This window comes from Chelonoidis abingdonii, chromosome 4 (genome assembly GCF_003597395.2).
Source record: "Chelonoidis abingdonii isolate Lonesome George chromosome 4, CheloAbing_2.0, whole genome shotgun sequence".
Lineage (NCBI taxonomy): Eukaryota > Metazoa > Chordata > Testudines > Testudinidae > Chelonoidis > Chelonoidis abingdonii.
The window spans coordinates 26,976,224-27,002,126 of NC_133772.1; the positions used below are offsets into that span (position 1 = coordinate 26,976,224).

The 25,903-nt window shown below is 49.8% G+C and overlaps 1 protein-coding gene across 5 annotated transcripts; it reads left to right on the forward strand.

The window, feature by feature from the left end:
* On the forward strand, window positions 1-25,903 carry ADIPOR1 (adiponectin receptor 1). Of its 5 annotated transcripts, none has more exons than XM_075064977.1 (9): window positions 4-71; window positions 4,821-5,090; window positions 8,757-8,947; window positions 10,082-10,216; window positions 11,320-11,491; window positions 15,504-15,690; window positions 16,450-16,637; window positions 22,334-22,527; window positions 25,047-25,903. In XM_075064977.1, exons 3-9 carry the CDS (start codon window positions 8,762-8,764, stop codon window positions 25,173-25,175), a joined length of 1,191 nt encoding a protein of 396 aa, XP_074921078.1. In that variant the 5' UTR covers window positions 4-71; window positions 4,821-5,090; window positions 8,757-8,761; the 3' UTR covers window positions 25,176-25,903. The 5 variants fall into 5 exon arrangements, with proteins under 5 accessions (XP_032655517.1, XP_032655520.1, XP_074921078.1 ...); XM_075064978.1 differs by having other exon boundaries at window positions 5-2,192; window positions 2,650-5,090; XM_032799626.2 differs by lacking the exon at window positions 4,821-5,090 and having other exon boundaries at window positions 1-71; window positions 8,757-9,016.

Sequence of the window (25,903 nt, forward strand, 5' to 3'; positions counted from 1 at the left end):
GCCCAGGGCTGTTTCCGGTGTTGCCACTGCAACCGGAGCCGCCGCCGCCGCCGCCTGGGATGTAGGGGCCGGTGAGTGCGGGCGGTGGGGGGAGGGCCGACGCGTCCCACGGGCCCGTGGCAGATATTGGCCCGAGGGCCGCCTCTCCTCGGTGCTGGAGGCCACGGTCCAGGTATCGCCTCGGGCGGCGCGTGACCTGTCCCGGCTGGGGTGACCCCTCGTCCCGCTTCCCCGAGCAGGACCCCCGTGAGCGGCGGGCGGGCGGGCTAGGTGCCCGAGGTAGCGGCACCTCGGGCCTGGGACGTGCTTATTGCTGCGGCCGCGGAAGCGGGTCTGAGTGTGGAAGCCTCAGGCCCGGTAGCACCCTGCGGACCTCAGCAGTTCTCTGGCTGCTTTGCTTAGGGGCTCGACACGCCGGTGTTCCAACCGGAGCTGTTCCTCCTGCCCCTTGGAGACCAGCATGGGTTGCATTAGGCCATTTAGGGTTAGGTTCTTGGGAACAGTTCGCTTTAAAATCTGTGGGGCAACAACAGGATCTAAAAACTTAAATACGCGAACAGCATACTTTGTCACTTATTGAAAGGCATCTATGACAGCGACAAGATGGGGGAAGTAATATCTTTTATATGGCCAGCTTTTGTTGGTTGAGAGACAAGCTTTCAAGCCCCAACAGAGCTATAAAGCTTCTCTCTCTCACTAACAAAAGTTGGTCCAATAGAAGTTATTACCTCGGTCATCTTGTGTCTTGAGTGTCCTGGGACTGACACAGATACAATTACACTGCATGAAAGGCATCTGTATCATGCAATGAAATGACAAAGAGAACACACTGAGAAATGCAGTCAGTGCCCCCTGAAGATGTGAGGCATCCCTCATCCAAATGGAGCCAACATCCAGCAACACAAAGAATGAGGATGGCCCAATGTCAGACACTGAAAATAAAGGGAATGGCTTAAAAAAGCATAAGAACATAAGAATGGCCATACTAGGTCAAACCAATGATCCAAATCAGTTATATTGATCCATGGAAGGATCTTGCCTCTTATCCCATGATAGCTTATTTTGCTTAAGAATCTGTGGTGAGGAACCTTGTCAAAGGTTTTCTGAAAGTCCAAGTACACTATATCCACCCCATATTGACTGGGTACATGTCAGCTCAGGACAGGATGCAAAGATAAAGTTTCTTGACACCTTAAATGACTGCTACTTGGAGCAGCTGGTCCTGGAACCCACCACTAAGTGGAGCACAGGATCTGGTCCAAGAGGTGAATATAGCTGGACTGCTTGGTAATAGTGACCATAATATAATTAAATTTAACATTCCTGAGGTGGGGAAAACACCACAGCAGCCCAGCACTGTAGCATTTAATTTAAAAAAAGGAGGACGACACAAAAATTAGGAAGTTAGTTAATCAGAAATTAAAAGGATCAGTGCCAAAAGTGAAATACCTGCAAGCTGCATGGAAACTTTTTAAAGAAGCCATAGTAGAGGCTCAACTTAAATGTATACCCCTAATTAAAAAACATAGTAAGAGAACCAAAAAAGTGCCACTGTGACTAAACAACAAAGTAAAAGAAGTAGAGGCAAACAGGCATCCTTTAAAAAGTGGAAGTTAAAGCCTTGTGAGGAAAATGTAAAGGAGCATAAATGCTGGTAAATGAAGTGTAAAAATATAATTAGGAAAGCCAAAAAAGACTTTGAAGAACAGCTAGCCAAAGACTCAAAAAATAATAGCAGGTTTTTTTTAAAGTACATCAAAAGCAGGAAGCCTGCTAAACAACAAGTGGGGCTACTGGATGTTAAAGGAGCACTCAAGGATGAGGAGTCCATTGCGGAGAAACTACCTGAATTCTTTGCATCAATCTTCACGGCTGAGGATGTGAGGCAGATTCCCAAACCTGAGCTATTCTTTTTAGGCGACAAATCTGAGGAACTGTCCCAGATTGAGATGTCATTAGAGGAGGTTTTGGAACCAATTGATAAATTAAACAGTAATAAGTCACTGGGACCAGATGATATTCACCCAAGGGTTCTGAAGGAACTGAAATGTGAAATTACAGAACTAACAACTGTAGTTTATAATCTATCATTTAAATTAGCTTCTGACTAGAGGATAGCTAATGTGACCCCAATTTTTATAAAGAGCTCCAGAGATCATCCCAGCAATTACAGGTCAGTAAGACTAACTTCAGTACTGGGCAAACTGGTTGAAACCACAGTAAAGAACAGAATTGTCAGGCACATAGATGAACATGATTTGTTGGGGAAGAGTCAACATGGTTTTTGTAAATGGTGAGGCATGATTTCCCATCTACTAGAATTCTTTGAGGGGGTCAACAAGTATGTGGACAAGGGGGATCCAGTGGATATCTGCTCCAGTACGTCTGTTAGTCTATAACAGTGTTTCCCAGACTTGGGATGCTGCTTGTGTAGGAAAAGCCCCTGGCTGACCGGACAGGTCTGGCCGATCGCGGCTCCCACTGGCTGCGGTTCGGTGCTCTGGGCCAATGGGAGCTGCTGGAAGTGGCGTGGGCTGAGGGACATACCGGCCCGCCAGGGGCTTTCCCTACACAAGCGGTGTCCCAAGTTTGGGAAACACTGGTCTATAAAAGCAGCAAAGAGTCCTGTGGCACCTTACAGACTAACAGACGTACTGGAGCATGAGCTTTTGTTGGTGAATACCCACTTTGTTGGATGCTGTTCTGGGGCCAGTCCTATTCAACATACTCATAAATGATCTGGAAAAAGAGGTAAACAAAATTTGCCAGTGATACAGAACTACTCAAGATAGTTAAGTCCCAAGCAGACTACAAAGAGCTACAAAAGAGTCTCACAAAACTGGTTGACTGGGCAACAGAATGCAGATGAAATTCAGTGTTGATAAATGCAAAGAAATGCACATTGGAAAACATAATCCCAGTTATACATATAAAATGATGGGGTCTAAATTAGCTGTTACCACTCAAAAGAAAGAGATCTTGGAGTCATTGTGGATAGTTCTCTGAAAACATCCACTTAGTGTGCAGCAGCAGTCAAAAAAGTGAACAGAATGTTGGGGATCATTAAAAGGATAGATAAAATAGAAAATATCATGTCGCTGCTATATAAATCCATGGTATGCCCACATCTTGAATACTGCATGCAGATGTGGTTGCCCCATCTCAAAAAAGATATATTGGAAAAGGTTCAGAAAAGGGAAAAAAAATATTAGAGGCTTCCATATGAGAAGAGATTAATAAAACTGGGACTTTTCAGCTTGGAAAATAAATGACTAAGGGGGGTATGATAGAGGTCTATAAAATCATGACCTGTGTGGAGAAAATAAATCAGCAAGTGTTATTTAACACAAGAACTAGGGGTCATCCAATGAAATTAATAGGCAGCAGGTTTAAAACAGAAGGAAGTATTTCTTCACACAACACAACTCCTTGCCAGAGGATGTTGTGAAGGCCAAGACTATAACAGGGTTCAAAAAAGAACAAAATAAGTTCATGGAGGATAGGTCCATCAATGGCTATTAGCCAGGATGGGCAGGGATGGTGTCCCTAACTTCTGTTTGCCAGAAGCTGGGAATTTGCAACAGGGGCTGGATCACTTGATGATGACCTGTTCTGTCATTCCCTCTGGGACACCTGACATTGGCCACTGTTGGAAGACAGGATACTGGGCTAGATAGACCTTTGGTCTGACCCAGTGTGGCCGTTCTTACGTTCACCGTCTCACTTTTGTCCATATGATTGTTGAATCCAGGGCTTTGGAGCTGTGTTCCGCTCCAGCTCCAGGCAAAAACCTGCAGCTCCACTGCTCCGGAGCTGCTCCACTCCAAAGCCCTGCTTGAATCCCTCAAAGAATTTTAAGAGATTGGCGAGGCATGATTTCCCTTTACAAAAGCCATGTTGATTCTTCTTCAACAAATTGTGTCCCTCTGCGTGCCTGGTAAATCTGTTCTTTCCTATAATTTCTACCAGTTTGCCTGGTATTGAAATAAGACTTACCAGCCTGTAATTGCCGGAATCGCCTCTGGAGCCTTTTTCAAAAATTGGCGTCGCTTTAGCTATCCTCCAGTCATCTGGTAAAGAAGCTGATTTAAGTGATAGGTTACACACCACAGTTAGTAGGTTTGCAGTTTCCTGTTTGAGTTTCTTCAGAACTCTAGAGTGAATACCATCTGCTCCTGGTGATGTATTACCGTTTAATTTATTAATTTGTTCCAAAACCTTTTCTAATGACACCTCAATCTGGGAAAGCAGTCATGGAAAGACCAGCTGAATGCATGGGAATTGCAGCCAGATGCAAAGGCAGCCAGGGCTGAACATCTTACAGAGACGTCTTGGGGCTATACCCGTGTGAGAATCCCAGCTCCAATAGCATCTCCATGTGTCTTATATACTAGCCAGAAGCTGATATGAATCTGATCGGTTGGAAGCTTTGGCCCTTTCAGCTATGGTTGTGGCATTAGCTTTGCTATTCTATTCCCCCGTCCCATCACCACCTCTTCTGGGGATCCTTCTCCCTGACCATTAACTCCTTTGCTGCCTGCTGCTGGTGATAGCTTTCCTTAGTGGCAGCAGTATACTGAAATTCACCCAACTCTTGACATTTCATTGCTGTGCACAAGCCTCTGGCTAGCAGCATTGATTAGTCTTGTCACTTTCACTCTACTGCTGCTTGCCAAGTGAAGAGTACCAGAGAGGCACTGGAGCCCTCTGTGTGCAGACTCAGGAGCACAATGCCACATCCTTACATTCTTTGTATTTGGAAAGATTTTTTTTTTTCCTTACAACCATAAAGACAAAAACTTTATTTGCAAATTCTATAGGATTAATAGGTTAAGCCCTTACACTCACACAGAAGAGTTCCCATTGCTCATTGAGGAGAAGACAAGAGCATCTTTCAAGGCCTGAATGTACCTGAGAGAGGACCCTGACCCTGCAAGAGTGAATCCTGCAAATGAGGATGCTAAGTGGAGTTCTGGCAAGTCCCATTAAGTCTGCCTCTGCGTGGTCTTGGCCCCCTGACTCTTATGGAGTGAGAATGGACCCAGCCCAGCAGCTAACTGTGTTGCGTAGGGAAAGAAGACCTCGTTCAGGTACTCCAGGGTGTACGAATAACAGAGTTGGTTATTTTTTCTTAATTTACTATTTTCTCCGCTTACATTATTAGGCAGTGTCAGCTGTTTGTGTATAAGGAGACAAGATGCTTAAGAGTTCAAATGGCCTCCCAGACTTTGCTGAGAGAGCGGTTCTGTAACACTCATTGCTGTATTTAAGTGTAGTCTGGTGGTCTCCTTTGGACTCATAATTCGAACCTGGGGCACCAAGGCTCTTCAGAGAGTTGCTTTGCCCAAATCTCAGATCTGTGTATTGGTTGGAGATAGAGCAGAGCTGGCTGGCTCCTTGTGCTTGCAGCAGTTCCTAATGGTTTGACTCTTTGCTTCGACATTAGAAAAGCCAAGTGTATTCATAGAAACCAGAGTATTCCAGGGTCCAGGAGGGGATTGTGCCCAAAAGCTAAGAAAAGGTTTCTGGAGAGAAGAACAAAACCGTGTTTGTGTGCTCACTCTGTCCAACTTATGAGCTGCAAAACTGTCAGGGAGGCATATAGACCCAAGCACAAAACATACTTGCTCAATTGCTGTCATGATGGAAAACTTAACATCTTGTTCACCCATAAAGAGAGAACTTGTCCTGACTGAGTAGAATTAATGCATAAGCCAGCTGTGGACTCAGGGTCCTGGACTGGTGTCTCCTTTTGTTTGGAGCTCTGATCCATTGACTGTTTTGTGCTGAATAAGATCTGGAACCATTTGTGAAACATGGGACTGTCATGCAGCTGGGTTAGGATACTGGGGTTTGTGGGACTCAATACTGGATTATTTCCTGAGCATTCTCAATGTGAACCACACTATACAAAAGCAAATGTAGGGCCAAATTTGCCCCTAGAATAAGTAGGGACCACCTCACTCCTGATTTAACTAGCACCCACACTCACAGTAGTGAATTTGGTCCATTGTCCCTTCCCTGAAGTGCTCACAACATAAGACCTGCCCCCATGGACTTCAGAGGGTGCAGGACCCAACTCTAAGGCCATGCCTACACATACAGCGCTGCAGTGGTGCAGCTGTACCGATACAACTGTGCCACTGCAGTGCATTTGGTGAAGATGTGTATGCCGAAGGGAGAGCTCTCCTGTCGGCATAAAAAAACACCTCTGCAAGTGGCAAAGCTCTCCCACCAACATAGCGCTGTGCACACTGGCACTTATGTCAGTGTAACTTATGTTGCTCAGGTGAGTGGAATATTCACAGCCCTGAGCAGTGTAAGTTTTGCCGACATATGCAGTAGTGTAGACATAGCCTAAGATAACTAAGATGGGTTCCTAACAGTGGGATCCTTTGCATAAGCTGCAGGTAGTGGTATGATATTTTCCTCTGGGGTTTCGAAGAGAGGGTGAATGCTTGTCACCCTGAGGTAAGAAAGTAGCCTGGGGGTCAGATACCAACAGTGTGATTAGGATGGCTCTCATAAGTGAGGGCTGAACGACATAGACAGCTGCTAGGCCAGCATCCCCTGTGTCTACATCCTGAGCATCCTGCTTCTTGGTCCTCTTCTGAGCAGAAATGGCTAGTTCTGCCAAACCATGCTAGTTTTCTGATGTGAAGTGATCCTGGCTAGTAAATAGAATGAGGCCGAAATCCTCATCACTTCCGTCCACACAATGCTGCTTAGCATTTCTCTAGTCACGTTCACAGGCACAGCGCTGTACAAACGCTGTTCCCTAAATGCCTCATGAATTGGGCATATTAGTATCGCCCATGTCCTACAGAGGGGGAAACTAAGGTTCCAAGAGACTGAGACTTGGTGGAAGCCAGCAAGGGAACCCGTGGCAGAGCTGGGATCTTGGTGGCTCTGGTCTCCTGCTTTAACTGTTAGACTATGGGGTTTGCTTCACCTCTCTGGAGAGGTAGTTGAGTCTCTCTGCGTGGCTTATAATGAGAAACGTATTTCCTTTGGTTTGGTGAACGTTTCCCTTCTCACCTAATATCTCTGCATTCTGATTTTCCATTGCCTATTTAAAGAGTACTCCCAAGTCCTCTCCTCTCTTCAGACTATGGGGTACCACTTGGATGATCCTAGTTTATGGCAGATTCCCAGTGAAAACTCTGCTTTTGCCCATATCCTGTCACAGCATCCTGGTTGTTTTTAGAAATTCCAGTCCAGCGTGGTAGTATCCAGAGAACCACATGCACTTCCAAAGGTGCTGCCCTTGTAGACCCACCCTCCCATGACACTGTTGATGCCGCACAGAAGGTTGTGGCTGCCATCTTGGGTTTGCCTCCTCTGGGAGTTGAGATTCCCTGGGCTCCTTGTAAAGCTTAGCTGGAATCTGGATGAAGGGGCCTGAAGCCAGGGAGAAGGAGATTCCAAATTGGGGGTGATGGATTGCTCCCCCCTGGGGTGCTACCTCATGTACTGGGGTACCACTGAGCCCACTGGTTCTACCAGTCAGGATTCCCTTACGCTGCCCTGCTGAGCCAGACCCTCAAGCCTCCTCCAGTACACACCCAGCTGCACAAAGACACAGACACTGAGATCAGCTCTGTGTGGGAGGACTCGCGAATTGCCCAACACTCATGTGCACACCCCCTCTGTAGTGTAAACCCAAAATTGTATTGTCTTGTACTGCACAGAGAACTGTGCAGTGTAAACTTAGGAAATCTACCCCCTCCCTCAGTGTGGAAGAAGATATGCACAGCTTTTTGCTCCCCCTAGTTATGAATTCCACAAACTGGTTTCAGAATAAACAAAAATAAGTTTATTAACTAGACAAGATAGATTTTAAGTGACTATAAGAGATAGCAAACAGATCAAAGCAGATTACCTTAGTAAATAAAAACGCAAACTGATCTTAACACACTAAATAGATAGGATATAAATTAGCAAATTCTCACCCTGAGCGATAAACAGGCTGGCAGATTCTTAAGGCACAAGTTGCATAGGCTTTTCCAGGCTTTCATTCACAGGCTAAAGATCCTTCTAACCTGGGACCATCACTTCCCACAGTTCAGTCCTTGCCCCTCAGGTGTTTCCAGATGTGTTGTTGCAGGGAGAGTGTGGTACCCTCATGATGTCACTGTCCTGCTTTTATATCTTCTTCCCACTTGCTAGAAAACTCTTTTGCTGTGATCTGGGTCAAACAGTTCCCATTGTGTAGTGTTATCTCGGAGAGTTTTCTATTGTACACAGTTTCTGCGGTAATTCTTGTGCTTGTGTGTATTTGCTCAATAAGCCATTAGCATTACTGTTGTACCTGAAAGGCGGCTTGTAGATGTTTTCAACCTCACAACATGTTTCAGTAACGCAAACCTAGCCAAAGTTCATAACTTCATATATGACAATGTGATGTTAATGTCTAGCAGATCAAGACTTTTAGAATGATACCTCACAAGTCATACTTTGTATAAAACTTATCCTAATTACACGACAGTGGTGAATATTAGGGTGTCACAGGGGGGTTGGGATTTTCCAGTTCTTATGAACTCTGAATGGGCCCATGCCCAGAGTACAGCTGCACCTTGTAAGCACCAGGCCTGCCGCCATGGGCACTGAGCTGAGGAGTTGGCTCTTGTAGATGCTCTCATCGGTGTTGGCCAAAGCAGTAAGTTGCAAAGCATTGGGTCACTTGGTGTGACAGATTTGGATTTGAATGGAAGGGGGCAGGCCTGCAATGTCTCTTGTCTTGTTTTTATTCCTAGTGTGAATGATCAAGAACACAGAAGCTCAAGACCTTTTGTGTGTTGACCAGATGTCGTCCCGCAAAGGGTCAGCAACCAGCCAAGGAAATGGACTTTCCAACAGCAGCCGAGAAGGAGACGATTTGGAGCTGGCAGAACTAGGGCCGCTGCTAGAGGAGAAGGGAGACCAGGGAGCTGTCAGCTCAGCCAGCGTAAGGCACAATCCAACGGAGTGCCCCCAGGCAGGGCAGCTGCTGGGATCTGCAAACCAAACCCATTCGGTGCTTTTTCTTCCTATAAATTGCTTCCAGTTGGTCCTGTTGAATGTGCCCTGAATGCCCTAGAGTTACAGACAGATATACTCCTAGTTATTTAGGCTCTCAACACTGTCCTTGCAGATTAACCCAGGAATCTGCCTGTAATCCCATTAGCAGCATGGTGCATGGAAGTGTGGGGCTTTGGGCTCCCTACAATAGACCGTGACCCTTGTCATCCCTTTACACCAGTGCACATTGTGGGTGAAAATGGACTGAATCTGAATGGTGAGGATTTGCACCCACTCTCTGTTGTTCAGAGTGATGACATGTCAGAAAATCTGTCCTGGAAATCTTATTCCATTGCATAGAAAGTAATCTGTCATAAGCAAACAACTCCCTCCCACCCCAGTGTGCTCCTGTTTTCTGGTGCAGAGGGAGGAGGGTGAACTGGGCTCAGCCAGCCTTCAACAAACCTTGTCTCATAACATCAGCCAAGGAACACTCTTTGCACGCCTGCTGACAGCACTGCCTGCAGGTGAACAGGGTGCACTGCAGGAATTCTAAGGAGCATTCTTATTGGTTCTTCTGCTTTTGTGGCTTTTTTTAAGATTAGGAGTCATCTTCTAATACCTGTTAGTAATAGGTAGGGGTGGCATGTTCACAGCAGTCTCTGCTTTAGACCTGCAGTGAAAAGGGGCTGCCTCTGTTCTTTAACACTTCTGCTTTGGCTGGTACCTGGCCTATTTCCTGGGCTCACTTCCCTGGCTAGAGCAGAGTGGCCATTTCAGGCTGCACCCTGAACTGTAAAGAAGGAAGATCCTCCATTCTAATCCGTGTTCTAAGCAAAACTGAATCTGGGATTAGCCCTTCTGTGTGCAATTTAAGACAGTACCATGATGCAAAAGCAATGGTGACTGGGGAGGCTTCCATCTCTCCCCTCTCAGAAGGGCTGTAGCACCTATATATTCTAAGGGTTCACACCCCTCTTGGTTGGAATATACTTGCTGTTTTCTAAGTTCCCCACATCTTGATGGTCCATCTCTCTGGTGGGTTGTGGCTTGTGTCAAATAATGGCATCTCTCCCTTTAGGTCAAGGAGCAGCCATGCACAGCGCCGCAGGAGGAGGAGGAGGAGGAGGAGGAGGAAGAGGAGGTGGTTCGCGTGCTGACTCTACCTCTGCAGGCTCATCATGCTATGGAAAAGATGGAGGAATTTGTGTACAAGGTATTGTCAGCTCATGGCAGCCCTGAGTGCTGGCCGATGGAGGACGGCTGCCAGGGCCAGGGCTCTGGGCCGCTGTCCTCTGCTGTGACAGAGTCTGAGGCATTGTGCTGGGTCTGCATTGGGGTTAATCTTCCTTGTTAGGAGGACACCATAAATGTGGGTGACTAAATCCAGTGCACTGGGGTTCCTCCTAGCATAGGTAGGGGGCCTAAGCCAAGAGCTTAACAAATTTTCAACTGCAAGGCCAAGAGGAATGGGAAGTGAACAGCAGCACCTGTGAAATGCTGTTTCTCCTTCCTGCCCTTCCTGTGAGTGCTCCTGAGACGCCCTCTACAGCCAGCATTGACCCCGGGTGCTGTTTGGAGAATGCCAAGGACCTGACAGGGGGAACAACCTAGGTGTATCTAGTGCATGTGACAGTGAGGGTTATCCATGTCTGGCAGGGGCAAGTGTGGTGCAAACCCCTGCCTTAATCTAGCTCTGCATTGCCCCTCTGATCTGTCCTGGGGTCTGGAGCACTGACTGCTACCTGTCCAGTATTGCTGTGGTGTGCCTTGGGGACTAAGCAGAAGCTCCTGTACTCACTCATACACCTGTGGAACCATGGGAGAGAAGGGCTGGTGCAGCCATTGCTGGGGCCAGGATGAAAACTTGGTTCCAGGGCGCTCCTGTATGAACTCCATTGGGGTTTTTGTCACAATGTCCCGTAAGAGCTGTCACGTCTCCAGCCGTGGCTCTGCTGACAGTGTTGCCTGTTAGTGTGATGAAGGGCCAAATTCTGAGGGTGCTGGTCTCTGTCAGTCCCAGGGTATTGAGTGTGGAGAAGGCCCTTTACGGGCATCCTGTGGGTATTTGCAAAGCATTTAATTTTGCAGCAACGGAACTTGCTCTTGAGTTATCATGTCCTCTGAGGAGAGAAGGTTGGGGCAGTTCAGTACTTAACTCACAGAAGAGACTGACTGGTTCTATGTCGTTTTCAGCGATGGGCACCATGGAAACAACAGCTGGCAGTCACGGGGATAGAAGTGGCTCTGGAGCAGCTGCCATGCCTGGCCAGGGGCCACCAGTCAAAGTAACCGCCTGTGTGGGTTGATGTGTTGCAGGTGTGGGAAGGGCGCTGGAGGGTGATTCCCTATGATGTGCTCCCGGACTGGCTGAAGGATAACGATTACCTCCTGCATGGACACAGACCCCCTATGCCATCCTTCAGAGCCTGCTTCAAGAGCATCTTCCGAATACACACCGAGACGGGCAACATCTGGACTCACTTACTAGGTGACTGAGGGGGAGCTCTATCCTTGGGGTGATGAGTATGGCTGTGGCCCTACAAGCGTGCCCTGCTCAGGACAGAGACCCCACAAGGCAAGGGCCCTGCCTCAGAGGGCTCAGAGGCTGACTCTAGTGGATGCCTTTTACTAGGGGAAAAGTTTCACTCAGCATCAAATGTCACATAAACAGTCAAGGCTGGGAGGGAGTGTCCTGTTCTCCCCCGCATCCTCCCTCTGCTCTCTCTTTAGTGGGCAGGAAGAAGGGGAGAATTCCTCCCCAGCGAGGGGATGGAGGGAGCTTGGTATGGGCCTGTCATGGCTGCACCCTCAGTCAGAGGGGCAGAGGCATCCCTGGGAGTTGTTTTGTCTTCCCCAAAGGGCTGGATACACTGCCAGGGCAGCAAACCTGTCTGTCTAGGAGCTCGGGATTCTTGGGGGCCCCCATATCATTCCACTGGCCAGTGTTGGTAGACTGTTTCAGGGCCCAGGTCACTCTTGGCTTCCCATGGCCTGTTGTGCCAGATCCTCCATTAGGCTGGGGTGGTAGCCATTTGAGCCCGGGGTGGGACTAGTGTAGATCCCTGAAGGACCCACTGCCATAATAGCAGGAGCAGGTGGAAGTCCTGTGCAGGACTCAAGTAGCCATGTTCTCACTACAGGCACGGAGTGAGTGTGGAGCTGGCAGAGCGATAACCCATTGGACTCACAGGGGATGGACACAGGGATTCCTGTGGGGCGCTGGTGAGGATTAACCCATGTGAACAGACACATCTGTGTTCAGAATCTGACAGACCTGCAGAGCAGAACTGGGACTTGCTGGGCTCACAGAAGGGGAAGGTGGGCGCTGCTCCCATCGAGAACAGGGAAGAATGTCTGTCTCCCCCCCCCACCACCACAACCACACACACACAGTGGGAGTATGGGAGCTGTTTGGTGCTGAGCCCTCTGTGCTCCCTAGAGCCTCACTTTGTGCTACGTGGGGGGTCGGGTGCCCCCATTCAGATGTACTGCTCTGTCACTAGGGAGCCAGAAATGAGGAACCAGAAGCTCTCACCTCACCTGGCACAGAACACACCTTCTCAGGGTCAGAGTGGGCTTGTCCCATCAGGGTGTGTAACCTGCTTCCTCGTCGTCTGGCCAGGGATCCAAGCTTGGCATCCGTGCTGAGCACCAGACAAGTAGTTGGATTCACTTTAGGGATTATCTTGCTATCATTGCTGCCAGGGTGCACTTGACCTTTGAGTGAGGGCCGTGTGTGGGGAGAACAGGCCACTCCCTTTCCCCAGCATCACAAGGCAAAGAGGGATCTGACCCCCTAGGTCAACTGAGACTGTTCATGCTCTCCAGGAACCTGTTATGGTGGGCACCAGCTTATTGTCTGGTGGCTGGCACAGCTGTGATCTGTCAGTTCTCAGCTGTGCTCATCCAATGTCCTCAGAGCTGGACTGGCTCAAGGAGAGGGTGCAGTCAAGTAAATGTAACTGCCAGGCAGGCAGTAGCTCCCGGAAAGGTCCTGGCGAGCACATTTGTTGTCTAGCTCACAACTGCCATTGACCTCCTCACAGTGTCCCTGTCAGTGCTACGGGCAGCGCAGCTCAGCCTCCATTTCAGTAAAGTGAGGGGAGCGCACAGCGAGTGATATCTGTGTGATTGGTGGGGTCACAGAAACCCCCATGGGACTGCCACCTGATGTGCTGAGACTACCTCTGAGCCAGTTTTCCCTGCTAGCTTGGGACTTCAGTACCCTGTCTTGTTGAGCCAGACATGCTAGCCTGCTGCAACACAGACCCAGGTCTGAACCACATCTCCCAAAAGCTGCAGACTTAACTGAAAACAGCTTAAGAAGTGCTCCTGTCTCTAGCACCCAGACACGCAGTTCCCAATGGGATCCAAACCCCAAATAAATCTGTTTTACTCTGTATGGGTAAACTCATAAATTGGTCACCCTCTATAACAGTGATAGAGAGAGATGCACAGCTGTGAGCTCCCCCCAAGTAGTAGTCACTAACTCTGAGTTCAGTAATAAGCAAAAAGTGATTTTATTAAGTATAAAAAGTAGGAGTTAAGTAGTTCCAAGTAACAACAGACAGAACAAAGTAAGTTTCTGAGCAAAATAAAACAAAAACATGCAAGTCTAAGCCTAATACATTAAGAAACTGATTACAGATAAATCTCAGAGATGTTCCCACAAGCTTTTTTCACAGATTAGGCTCCTTTCTAGTCTGGGCCCAATCCTTTCTCTGGTACAGTTCTTGTTCCACCTCAGGTGGTAGCTAGGGGATTTCTCGTGACTGCAGCCTCCTTTGTTCTGTTCCATCCCCTTCTATAGCTTTGGCACAAGGCGGGAATCTTTTGTGTCTCTGGGTCTCCACCCCTCCTTCTAAGTGGTAAAGCACCAGGTTTTAGGTGGATTCCAATACCAGGTGACATGGTCACATGTCCTGTGAAACCCCAAACCTTCATTCTTCCTGGCCTGACTCACAGGAAGGCTTGCAAGTAAACAGAGCCATTTACAACTGGTTGTCCTAGTTGATGGGAGCCATCAAGATTTCAAACCACCATTAATGGCCCACACTTTGCATAATTACAATAGGACCTCAGAGTTGTATTTCATATTTCTAGTTTCATATACAAGAATGATACATACATACAAATAGGATGACCACGCTCAGTAGATTATACGCTTTGTAATGATACCTTACAAGAGACCTTTTGCATGAAGCATATTCCAGTTGCATTATATTCACACTCATTAGCATATTTTCATAAAATCATATGGAGTGCAATGTCACAGACTGCTCTCCTGGATGGACAGCACGAGGGTCAGGGCCTTTCCAGGGGAACCCGGGAAGAGGCAAATTTTGCTTGTGGCCTTTGGCTGGAGGTGCTGCTCAGTGTACCCAGGGCTGCTAATGATGGTCAGATTCACAGTTCCTCCTGTAGGGTGGGAAGTATGTCACAGATGCAGTGAACTAGCTCACAACAGCAACATTCCTGCTAGGCAACCAGCGCTGAGGGCAAGGTGCAGACTGAAGCCATGTTAAAACAGTTCCGAGTCAGACCACTCACCTGGCCATGCTAACCACATCACATGCCATCCGCCTTCTAGCTCTGCAGGCAGTGGTCCCTCTTGGCTCCAGATGTTTGAGGCAAAAATGAGCTCTTCCATCAAGTCCCCAGAGGCTGTGGGCATGTGCCTTCCAGGGTGTGCTGAGCCCTGCTTCCCATGGGGACTGGATCATTTGTGCTTTTATCTCCAAGTGGGCCCCATCCTCCAATACAGGTCCTGGAGCCATTTGGCAGTGCTACAGAATGCTCTTCAAGGCCTTCCAGAAGGTCCAGGCAGGGAAAGGCTGCATGCATGAGATAGTGGGCAGCTGGGATAGTGTGTCCTCAGCGTGGTCTGGAACTGAGTGGTGTCAGTATCAGTGGCTAGCCTGGCAGTCGAATGTCAGCACAAATGGGGCACACAGGGCCCAGGCCTAAGCTCCCAGACCGCAAGACATAGAGTTGCTAAGGCCTCCGGGGGAAGAAGCACCTCAAATGACTCCTCATCTCCTCTCCCCCAGGAGCAGAACTGATGAGCGTGGCAGGGAGTGCCACACATCTCTCTCTAGAGGCTACTGAGTCTTTGGAGAATAAGTAAGGCAGCCTGGCCCTTCCCCACTTCTATCCCCCCAAAAGGGTTTGGCCCCTTCAAGGCAGCAGAGTGGAATGCATGTTGCACTGGGCACAGCAACACCCTGCTGCAGGCCCTGCCAGGGAGATCCAGACTAGCCCCATATCTGTTCTTGTTCCCAGGGCAGCTACCGAGTTCCCCTGTTAACAGGACTGACGCTGTGTGACCCTTCTGTGCTGCTCTCTCCTGGCGCAGGCAGGGATTGCAAAGACCATTGGTGTTGATTTTCCCCAGATCTGCTGTGAAACGCTGGTTCGCTGCCATTGCACAGGCACTCCCTTGGGCAGCTGTTGGAAGTGGCTCCTGTTGGCTGACTGACTCTTTGGTGTGTTGGCTGCAGGTTTTGTGTTGTTCCTCTTCTTGGGGATTCTGACCATGCTCAGGCCCAACATGTACTTCATGGCCCCTCTTCAGGAGAAGGTGGTGTTCGGGATGTTCTTCCTTGGAGCAGTGCTATGCCTCAGCTTTTCCTGGCTTTTCCACACAGTCTACTGTCACTCGGAGAAGGTCTCCCGGACATTTTCAAAGTGAGTCGGCTGCAGCAAAACAACCACAAAACTGTGTTCAGCAGCAGCTGCTAACTCCTGGTCATGTCCTAGCAGCAGGCTGACCTAGCCCAGCCTTAGCCTGCCAGGCACTGAACAACATAGTGTGGGAGGCTTTGGAGCAGATCTTGCTCAGGCCAGTCTGCCAAAGGGATTTACCTGCTTTGCACAGCACTAAGATTGGGGGGAGGGGGGTGCCCTTAGCCAAAATGCCTTGATGTGCCATGGGGTGTTACATAGCTGCTGCTCTTCACCCCAGCACTGGCTGCATTTCAGTGGGGAAGTGATTCCCATGTGTATCATTTGCAAGCACTTGGGGATGAAGGAAGCTGTCAGCATTCCTGTGCAAACAAGGACTAAGAGCCACTGCTTCCCACTGAGGCTGTGCCAGTGCTTGTCCTGTCCATACTGTCACTAAACAGTCAGAAAACTGCACAGACACACCTAATTCTGCTCTCACCTGTACCGCCCAGACAGACCCACCCTCCTACACTGCTGCTCCACAAACTCACTTGCAACGCAAACAGAAACGCCCACAATGCATTGCTGCAGTTCTTCCCAGTCACACTCCCCCTAGCTAGGCCTACAGATGTAGGTAGGGTCGCAAAGTCTGGAGGGCTGCAGCTGGAGAGCCCGCAGTTGGGCTGCGACAAGGGGAGCTGAGGGTGTAGACATGCCAGAGTGAGGGGAGTGCACTTCCAAACTGACTTCTGGGTTTCTCTCTCTCTGTCTGTGTTCTAGATTGGATTACTCAGGAATAGCACTGCTGATTATGGGGAGCTTTGTTCCCTGGCTCTATTACTCATTCTACTGCTCACCGCAGCCTCGGCTCATCTACCTCTCCATTGTCTGCGTCCTGGGCATCTCCGCAATCATTGTCGCTCAGTGGGACCGGTTTGCAACCCCCAAGCACAGACAGACCAGAGCAGGTAGGAACGCTTTTCATTCAGCCACAAGCTGTTCAGCTGGTGTTAGTGGATGTTGACTTTGTACATGCTGGGAGTGGGCGGGGCCACTCCCACTGGATGTGACATGGAAAGCCCCACAGCTTGACAGAAAGGCTTGCGGCTAAGGCACTTAACAGGGACTCAGGAGATCTGAGCTTATTTCCCACCTCTGGGTAGGTCACTTCATTCCTCAATCTGTAAACTGGAGATAAAGAGGCTGCTGCCTCCCAGAGAACTACAGTGGCTAACTTCAGTGCATGAGCCATTTGGGGATCCATAGAAAAGCTACCAATCGGTGTGGGCACAATCTAGTTGCCCCAGAAGGATTCACTCCATCAGTTCTCTGGCAATGGAAACGCCCATCACTGTCCTTGTCTTTAGCTTCCTGCAGTACCTTCCTTGCTTTGCAATACAGCAATGTGCCAGGAGAGAGCCCATGTTGGGCTTCGAGTGCCGATCTGGGTAGACTGGCCTGGCCTGGAAATGCAAGTGGCACAAGCCTGGTGCCATTGATGTTAAGGCCACAGCTCTTAGTGTCCTCAATGGAAACAGGATCACACTCTTTATTTGTAGGCCGCTGAATGCCTGGGCGAGCTGTCACTTTTGTGGTGTGATTCTGGTGTTGGCTGGTGTGGAGCAGTGGCAGCCTCCCAGGAACTGGGGTCAGTGACTGACATACACATCTGCTCTTGATTTGGGTATGCGGAGCCAAGCCTCCACAACCCAGCTCTAGTGAGAAGAGCAGGAGAAGGGCCTGAAGCGTTCCAGTGTGACAGCTGTATCTGCCCAGCCTTGGTCCTGAGTTGCTATTACAGAGTTAAAGGCAACATACATTTCCCTCCCACAGCCACAGGGCAGATGCAGGGGTCTGCCACCTGGCAGCGATGGCTAGTGCTGGACGTTTACTAGACCAGAAGGCACAGGTAGTTTTCACTTAGATGTAGCTTAAATGAATGTTCTTGTGCTTCCTGCCCCAGCTGGAGTCCTGGCTGCTTCCCCCAGGGCTGTCTCACTCCTGGCTGTGCCGCGAATCGCGGGGTCATACCATTGTCAGAGTCCCCCTGATCCGGGAGACTCGGGCTCACTTGAAACAAAGGCTGCAGGCAGCACAGGGTTTTGTGATCCTTGTTCAGGATCGTGCCACAGCCTGCTTAGCACTGAGGCCTGGAGGTGGATGGAGATCATCTAGTGCAGGGAGTCTCAACCTTTTTCTTACTGAGGCCTCCCTGACATGCTGTAAACAGTCTGTGGCCTGCCTGTGCCACAACAACTGGTTTTCGGCATATAAAAGCCAGGACCAGTGTTAGGGGGTAGCAAGCAGGGCAGCTGCCTGGGGCTCCATGGTACTGGGCCCCACACAAAGCTACTTTGCTCAGGTGTTGACTTCAGACGCGGGCCCCAGGTTTTAGACCCATACAGTGAAGCTTCCGTTTTCTGCCCTGGGCCCCAGCAAATCTAATGCTGGTCCTGCTTGAGGAACCCCCTGAAACCTGCTCACAGCCCCCCAGGGAGCCTCGGAGCCCTGGTTAAGAACCACTGGTTTAGTGAGCCCAGGGGTTTCCTCTCTGCTACCTCTTTGACCGGCTGAGAGCCGGTAACCCTCCAAGGGGAGCAGGAGCTGCAGAATTGCTGCCAGAAGTTGTGACTTTGTCCAGGGAGCCCTTCCCAGAGCAGCATTCACCAGAGACATCTGCTTTTATCTCTTCTTCCCCACCCCGACCCTGCCCCATGCCTCAAGCTGGGTTGGCTTTGCCAGTCGCAGCAGTTACTGGTGCCGAAGCATGGGACTTGTCTTGCAGTACAGCTGAAAACTGGTTGGCTTGTTCTCAGTGGGGAATGATTCCCCTGCTAGACACAGACGCAGCAGCTCTTACCCCAGCTTTGTGTCCTCTAGGCTGTAACCCTTGCTGGAAGCCAGTGTGGGTGTCCTGGCAACTGCTTGAACAGGACAGCCACTGAAATGGTGGAACCAAGATCCTTCTAGCCCCCCTGAGGATCCATTGCTCCCTGAGTGGTGGAGATAGCCCAGCTGGTGAGATGTCCCCCATGCGGCTGCCACATGGTACATCAGGAACAGCTGTGCATTAGAACAGAGTGGGTGACATGGGGCCCTTCTGTCAGAGGCCTGAAGAGGTAGCGCCTGGTTCTATCAGCCAATGGATACTCTAGAACGTGCCTCCTTCCCAAAGGCTCTCTGTTCTTTCCATGGCTACCGTGTCTGCTGTGCTCAGCACTGTGGCTCACAGGCCCCCTCCCTGCAGCATGGCCAGCCTGTCCCCTACTATCCTAGGTCAGCCCATCTCCCCCGGCACCTGCCCCTCACTGAGCTGGAGCCCCCGCCTAGCTATGCTCCAACTGGCAATGCAAGAGCAGCCAGACCCCATGCTGAACACTCCTCACCTGGGGAAAAGTTCAGGATCTGGTCCAGGCCCACACTTCATGGTTTGCTGCTGCTTTTAATGTGCTGCACTGACCTGGGAGGGGTGGCTGGGAAACCACAGTGCACTGACTTGCCCCCTGGCCAAATCTCTAGGGTTTGTGCCTTTGCCCAAGGGGTGGCACAGGGCATGGAGCTGCCTGCCTTGAACTCCAGCTCTGCCTTCTGGCTCCCCCATCCTGCCCCCAACATACTCCCTATGGGCCCTGTGCGGAACCCCCCTTCCCCCACACGCCCCCTGTGGGCTGTGCGGGGAACTTCTCTATGCCCTACAGGCCCTGTGCTCCTCCGCCCCTAGCCTCTGATGCGGCCTCTGCTGTCTGAACAGGAGCACTGGTGAAGTGACACTCCTTGGTTGCTCAGATTGCAGGGCCTGGGGTGACACCCCACCAGTGTCTGGTCCTGGCCAGGCATAGAGCTGTGACCTGTGGGAGCTAGGGGTGCCCCAGCAGTGCTGCCACAGGGCATCTCGCAGTGCCCTGTCAGGGACCCTTTCCTGCACCCGGCTGAAGGATGCTGCTGCTGGTTGGGCCTGCTAATGGGGATGGGATGGAGTTAAACAAGGAGGGGGCTGTGCCCTGTTAGGTGGAGTGAAGCTGGCCTGCAGCCCCTAAGCTGAGCTCTCAATCTCTGTGCCTGCAGGACCCCCAGTGCTGGGGCTGGGGTTGGCGAGACCTCACAGGGGATGCATGGCAGAGGCCAGCAGCCCCTTCCCCCACGGGAAGCTCATGGAGTGGAAGGCAGCTGTGGGAGATGGCACTTGCTGCACAGTGGCACTCCAGCTGGTAGACTTCCTGCCTGAGGGGCTAGTGCATGAAACCTGCCCTGGGACCACAGGAGCTGGCGTGCAGCCTAGTGGAGAGGCGTGGGACAGAGGCTGGGGCAGAGGGAAGAAGCGGAGCTGGTGCCAGGCTTGTTTCCGCCTGTGCTGTGGGTTCTGAATATGCTGATGCTGGGCACAGGTTGCCAGCTGCTCCAAAGGGCAGGAGGTTCCTGCCTGGTGCCACACCCTCTGGAGTTTAAAACCCCTTGATTGCTATCTGGAAAGGCCCAGAGGCTGCTGCAGCAGAGACCTCCTTTCTCTGGGCAGTGGCTTGGCAGCCAAAAGCTGCCACTCAGCTGTAGAAATGAGCTCTCTCCTCCACATTCATCCCTGCCAACCTCCCTCTGCTTCCCTCAGTGGGTGGGGCAGCATACCTGCACTGGAGCACTTCTGCACTTGGCCACTTGCACCTGGGCTCTGAGCTGAGCAGGGCTGCAGTGGTTAGTGCTGCCTGTGTCTCGGCTGAGCTGCTGTAGCGGTAATGATTGTAGTGTCCTGGTGTGCTGCCAATGGCTCCAGGTGCTTGGTGGAACAGCTCACGTGCTCTGTTGTATGTGCCACAGTCTGCTACAGTCCACACTGTATCCCCACTGGAGCCTCTTCCAGTCAGCACCAAGGTCACAGCCCCAGAGACCAGGAGGGAGTCACATAGGGGAAGGCCACGCTGTATAAAATACAAAACCTTTTATTGCTGGCCCTTTCCGAAGATGAGTAGAACTGCACCAGGGTCAGCCAGTGCAGGGTTAAATCAACCAATCCATTCAGCCTGGGCATCTCTCTGGCTACACCAGTGTATGTATTGAGGGGAACAGTTTAACACGACACGAATAGAGACTGCACAGCCATGGCCAGTCTCCGTCCCAGAGTGCCTGAATGCCTTCACTGCTTGACTCCTGTGCAATTATATTTGGTTCATTAACCTAGATTTTGCTGTTTAATTTCCCCGTTTTTGAAAAGAAGACAAGCCCCAGGCCAGTCAGTGCTTTTCAGTGCAAGCTGCTGGAGTGGCACGGATCGGCCTCACTACTTTGGCCACAAAGGGATGTGTATCTGGAGTTGGCTTGAAACCCCACTCAGTGCCAGTGTAGATCTGAGCTGGCAGTGTTGTAACCTAGACTCCCCTCCAGCCAAGGTTTTGAGCAGGCTTCCACCTACCATACAGTGTTTGCTGGATGTTTCTACTTACATGACCACGGTTAACAATTCTGTCATTTAAACTTACCTGCTGCTTGTTCTGAATCCCAAGCTGGGGGGGGTCTCAGCTTAGCTGCTGTGGCGAGGGCTCTGTCTGCGGCCTCAGGAAGACATCACTGCATCAGTTCCATTTGCAAATTTTTCTTTGCAATTCAACATCTAGAAATCTTTTAAAATGGGTCGATTCTGCAGCAAGTGGTGGATGCTCCAGACAAGCTGGTTCCTGTGTGCGTAGTTCTAAATGCTGCATGGGCCCAGAGAGCTCAATAGACAATCGGTCTGCAGAGAAGGCTATGGACACTGGGGAGCATGTGTCAGTGTTGGTTCTGAGCTGAACATAGGGTTGCTCTCCCAGCATTAGCCCCAGGGCCTGCTGTTCAGAGGCAGAGCCCAGCTCTTTAAATGTTTACGCTTGTCCAGGGGACTTTTTGCAAACGACTAAAGGACCAAGTCCTTGGGGAGCACGAGTAACCCTGACAGCTCCGTGTTGGGCAGTTCAGCCATTTCTGAATTGCCTACGCCAAAAAGCCCCTTGCATTTCCCAGACTTGGCTTTCATGGAACTCAAAAGCAGCTACCAGGACTCGGCTGAAACTTTACCCCAAAAGTACATTTCCATTTAGCTTGGAGAGAGCAGTGCTTGGGGAGCCAGCTATACTGAAATCCAGCCTGCCCCGCCCCGGCAGTGCAGAGCAAAGCTAGAACCAGCCCAGAAGGTGCTGAATGAAACCTCCTGCCTGGGTTCTGTCCGATGGGGGAATAACTGATTCAGTAGATTGTTAGTGCGATATGTGGTCTCTTGGTCTCCCATTAAATGCAGTCTTGGGACTGAGCTCTCCAAACAGTTTCCATCTGACCGGCACATGAAGGAGTCTGGTCTCAGTCCACTCCTACTGTCCCATCACCGATGGCCCATGTAGGCCTCTCTGGAAGGCTAAGCAAGAAGGCCAAGGCTCCTGTCTGTGGAGTCAGCCTATTTGCATTGGTACTCATTGCTCTGCAACCCTTCTCCCTCCATGGGCAGCCTTTGTGGGGCAGCTTGGAGGGATGTGGGAGCTATTCATCCCAGAGCGGTCAGTCCAGCCACTCTCCCCAACACTCAACCTCCTGGCCTAGAGGAAACCTGCATTCTGCTATCGTGGGAGCTGCGGGACAGCCTCCGGCTCAGGTGCCTTGGCTGTATTTTGAATGAAGGCTGAGGGCTCTCTCTCTCTCTTTCCCCCAGGGGTATTTTTGGGGTTGGGGCTGAGTGGCGTTGTGCCCACCATGCACTTCACCATCGCTGAGGGGTTTGTGAAAGCCACCACCGTGGGCCAGATGGGCTGGTTCTTCCTCATGGCTGTGATGTACATAACAGGAGCAGGGCTGTACGCTGCCCGCATCCCAGAGCGCTTCTTTCCTGGCAAGTTTGACATCTGGGTGAGTACAGCCTTTGCTGGAGGCATGGGTAGAGCCTACCTTCTCCTTGAGGGGTATCCTGCTGAGAAAGCCAGGAGACGTGGTGCTAGGTGCACTCCAGAGGGCAGCGTGGGGCTGGACCCAGAGCTTCTGGGTTAGATTCATCTGAGACAGCTCTGGAATGTGGGGCTCTGCTGGGTAATGAAGGGCAGATTGTGAAGAGAGCAAGAGGGGCAAAAGAGAAGGCAGGGGTAGCCTGTGGTTCCAGGACTCAGCATGCAATGCAGCCTTGCTGCTTAGATCAGGCTGGAGCAGCGCATGTGGGGATTTGTAGTCTTCATGGGCCAGTAACAAGTGCTGTTACTGCCCCTAAAGCTCTCCAGTCCCTGGGTCTGTGGCCTCCCATTGCTCTCTTCAAAATGGACCCCGTTCATCCCTTGCTTGTTGCCTTTTGAGGCTGAAGTAGTGTTTCTTTTCCAGGGCAGTGATTTCCCATTGCCCCAGCCTTTCCAGGGGAACCCAGACTGAGCTCGGCAAGCCAGGCAGCTTCAGCAGTGGAGCCAGCTGTGCTCAGGGAGTTGCCCTGCCTAGGTCGTCTGTGGGCTCTGCAGCCCAAACCATTTTCAGAATTGTAGGTCATGTCTATTGATATCTTGGCCTCAGTATGTATTTCAAACTGAAAGTTCGAAGGCCAGTGGGTTCCTGTCATAAGTAGAAGGTAAGGTAAGGGTTAATTTTCTTTTCCTGTAAAGGGGGAACAAAGAGAACCAAACACATGACCAGAGGACCAATCAGAGAACTGGATTGTTTAAAGTCAGGGGCGGGAATTTGTATACTCGGGGTCTTTGTTGTTTTCTCGGCTATGGGTAAACAAGTTTCCTTCTAACTCCCTCTTATCTCAAATATTCTACTAAAAGTCTGTGAGTTACAAAGGGAAGCAAGTAATTCGCTATGAAGAGGCGTTTTGTGTTGTATTGTACAGATGTGGGATTGCTGTTTGTCTTTTTTTTGCTTCCTCGGCTTTTGAGGGACAAGCTTTTCTCCTAATCACATCCTAGTCTCAAAGATTCTCCTTAGAACAATCTGTTGAGTTACAAAGGAAAAAGCAACGTAATTTGGCTATGATGAGCTTTTTGTGTTTTGTATTTACTGTTAAATGTTTGTTTGTTGACCTGGTTTAATCGGCTATCTTTTAAATCCAGGGACTGTTTTATTCTATTTTCTTATAAAGCAAAGAAGCCATGTATTGAGTTTTCTTAATGAGTATTGTGTTTTGTATTTTTTCTTTGTTTTTTATATAAAGTTTTCTTTTGTGAAAAAACTGGTGGGAGTTCTCCTTTTCCTAGGAGGTAAAACGGGAATAGGGATTTCTGTACCAAGGTAGCTGTCTCACCTCACGGGGAAAGGACAGAGAAGGGGAAAGGCAAAGCCAAGCTGTGGTTGTATTTTTGCCCATTTAATTGGTTCCTGAAGGGGATAGAACGCCTTAATCCTCTTGGGAAAGCAGAAAAACAGGTTTCTTCGTACGGCGCGCAAGGCTAGACCCAGGGGGAAGGTACTGGGAAGGGAAGGGGGGGAAGGGGGTTATTCTCTCCTGCTTCTGGAACCTCAAAGGGAGTTGGGAATCTGGGGTTCCCCCCAAAGGAAGGGTTTTGGGGACACCAGAGATGAGGAAAGGCGGGGTCAGGCCCCTGATAAATTCCCTGGATTTCGGTGGCAGCGGAGAATAATCCAAAAGTTGGTAGTTGAGCTTGGTGGGTTTCAAAGGTAAGCAACCCAATCCGCATCTGTACATAACACAACACCAAAAGCTCTTTTCTATAAAGGCCCGAATTACTTCTTGGCTTCCCTTTGTACTTCACAAGATTTTAGTGAATATTTGAGACATAAGAGAGAGTTTAAGAAGGAACTTGTTTACCCATAGCCGAGAAAACAACAAAGACCCCGAGTATACAAATTCCCGCCCCTGACTTTAAACAATCCAGTTCTCTGATTGGTCCTCTGGTCATGTGTTTGGTTCTCTTTGTTCCCCCTTTACAGGAAAAGAAAATTAACCTTTACCTTACCTATCTACTTATGACAGTTCCGTCCTACAGCGCTCAGCTGCTGTCAGGGGCTAATTTCAGAGGAACTTGACTTTGCCATCAAGTCCAGCTCCAGGGAAGGCAGCTGGCTCCACTCCCCTGCGTTTAGCTTGGCTTGTGGTTCCACACATACATACGCAGAGGAATGTACCTCTGTGTCCCAGGCAGTTTTAGTTCCAATGGGGTGAGATAAATGGTCCATTTCAAATAGAATCTCCCTTTATCCTGTGTATTGAGCTTTTTCCCCCTGGCATTGAGATGTAAACTACCAGATAAGCAGTGGGTTGAACCAATAGGTTATGACTAGAGGTATTAAAAGGACCCTTGACCAGTCTGCCTGGTTTGTGATGCTGCAATATACATGGAGCTCTGACAGTTCAGGACAGGACTCACCTTTTGTGGTTGTTGGATTCTTGCTGGTCTAACTTTTAAGGGCTTTATCTCACCTTCCCACAGTTCCAGTCGCATCAGATCTTCCACGTGCTGGTGGTGGCTGCAGCCTTTGTCCACTTCTATGGAGTCTCAAACTTGCAAGAATTTCGCTATGGACTCGAAGGGGGATGCACGGACGACTCTCTGCTCTGAGAACGTCTAATGACTTTAGTACCAGCTTCCTAAGTGCTTTTTTAAACTACTACTTTGCTAAAATCAAAGGAAGACTCTCAACTCTTTGGGTTTTTTGTTTTGTTTTTTTAAGAGAATGTTCTCCAGCAAAGTCCATAATGACCAAATCCTTGCTCTATCTCCTAGTGATTTGCTGGACATTGCCAATGGTGGCCAATAGGAAGAAGCACGTTCAACTATTAGCCCTTCCTGGGGAGTAAAAACCCTCCACCACCACACAGTGTTCTAATCACATTAGGATTTTCTGTCTAGTGCAGAAATTCTGTTTCCGAAAGCCAAGGGTGCAGATTGCCTGCTCCCCAGCATAGCAGGGTGGACCCATTTTTAGCCCAGTTCTGGAGAGACAGGAAACTCTTGTATTAGTCCATGGTCTGGATCTCCTCCATATCTGAAGGAGCAACTCACCGCCTTCCTGAGGACTGGCCCCAGAGCCTGCAGTGCTAATGAACAGGGGCTGTTCACAGGTTCATGTAACTTACCTTTTAACTATCTTTTTCTTGACACAGTAATGTAAATGGAATAAGAGACTATTTAATATTTAATACTAAGCTTTAAAGAGAGACTTGGTGCCACTTCAGTGTGTCTGCCCATGAGCTGTTTGTGGTAACACGGGAGGGTCAGGACAGTATTTTAGGGGAATGTAGAGCTGCTGTAGCTGACTGAAATAAAAAGGTCAATAGTTATTGTCA

Excerpts from the sequence above, each read along its gene's own strand:
- ADIPOR1 (XM_032799626.2), top strand. The coding sequence starts at position 8,762 with ATGATCAAGAACACAGAAGCTCAAGACCTTTTGTGTGTTGACCAGATG. Across the intron at positions 10,217-11,319 it reads TGGAGGAATTTGTGTACAAG|GTGTGGGAAGGGCGCTGGAG; the intron begins GTATTGTCAGCT and ends GATGTGTTGCAG. Across the intron at positions 16,638-22,333 it reads GCACAGACAGACCAGAGCAG|GGGTATTTTTGGGGTTGGGG; the intron begins GTAGGAACGCTT and ends TCTTTCCCCCAG.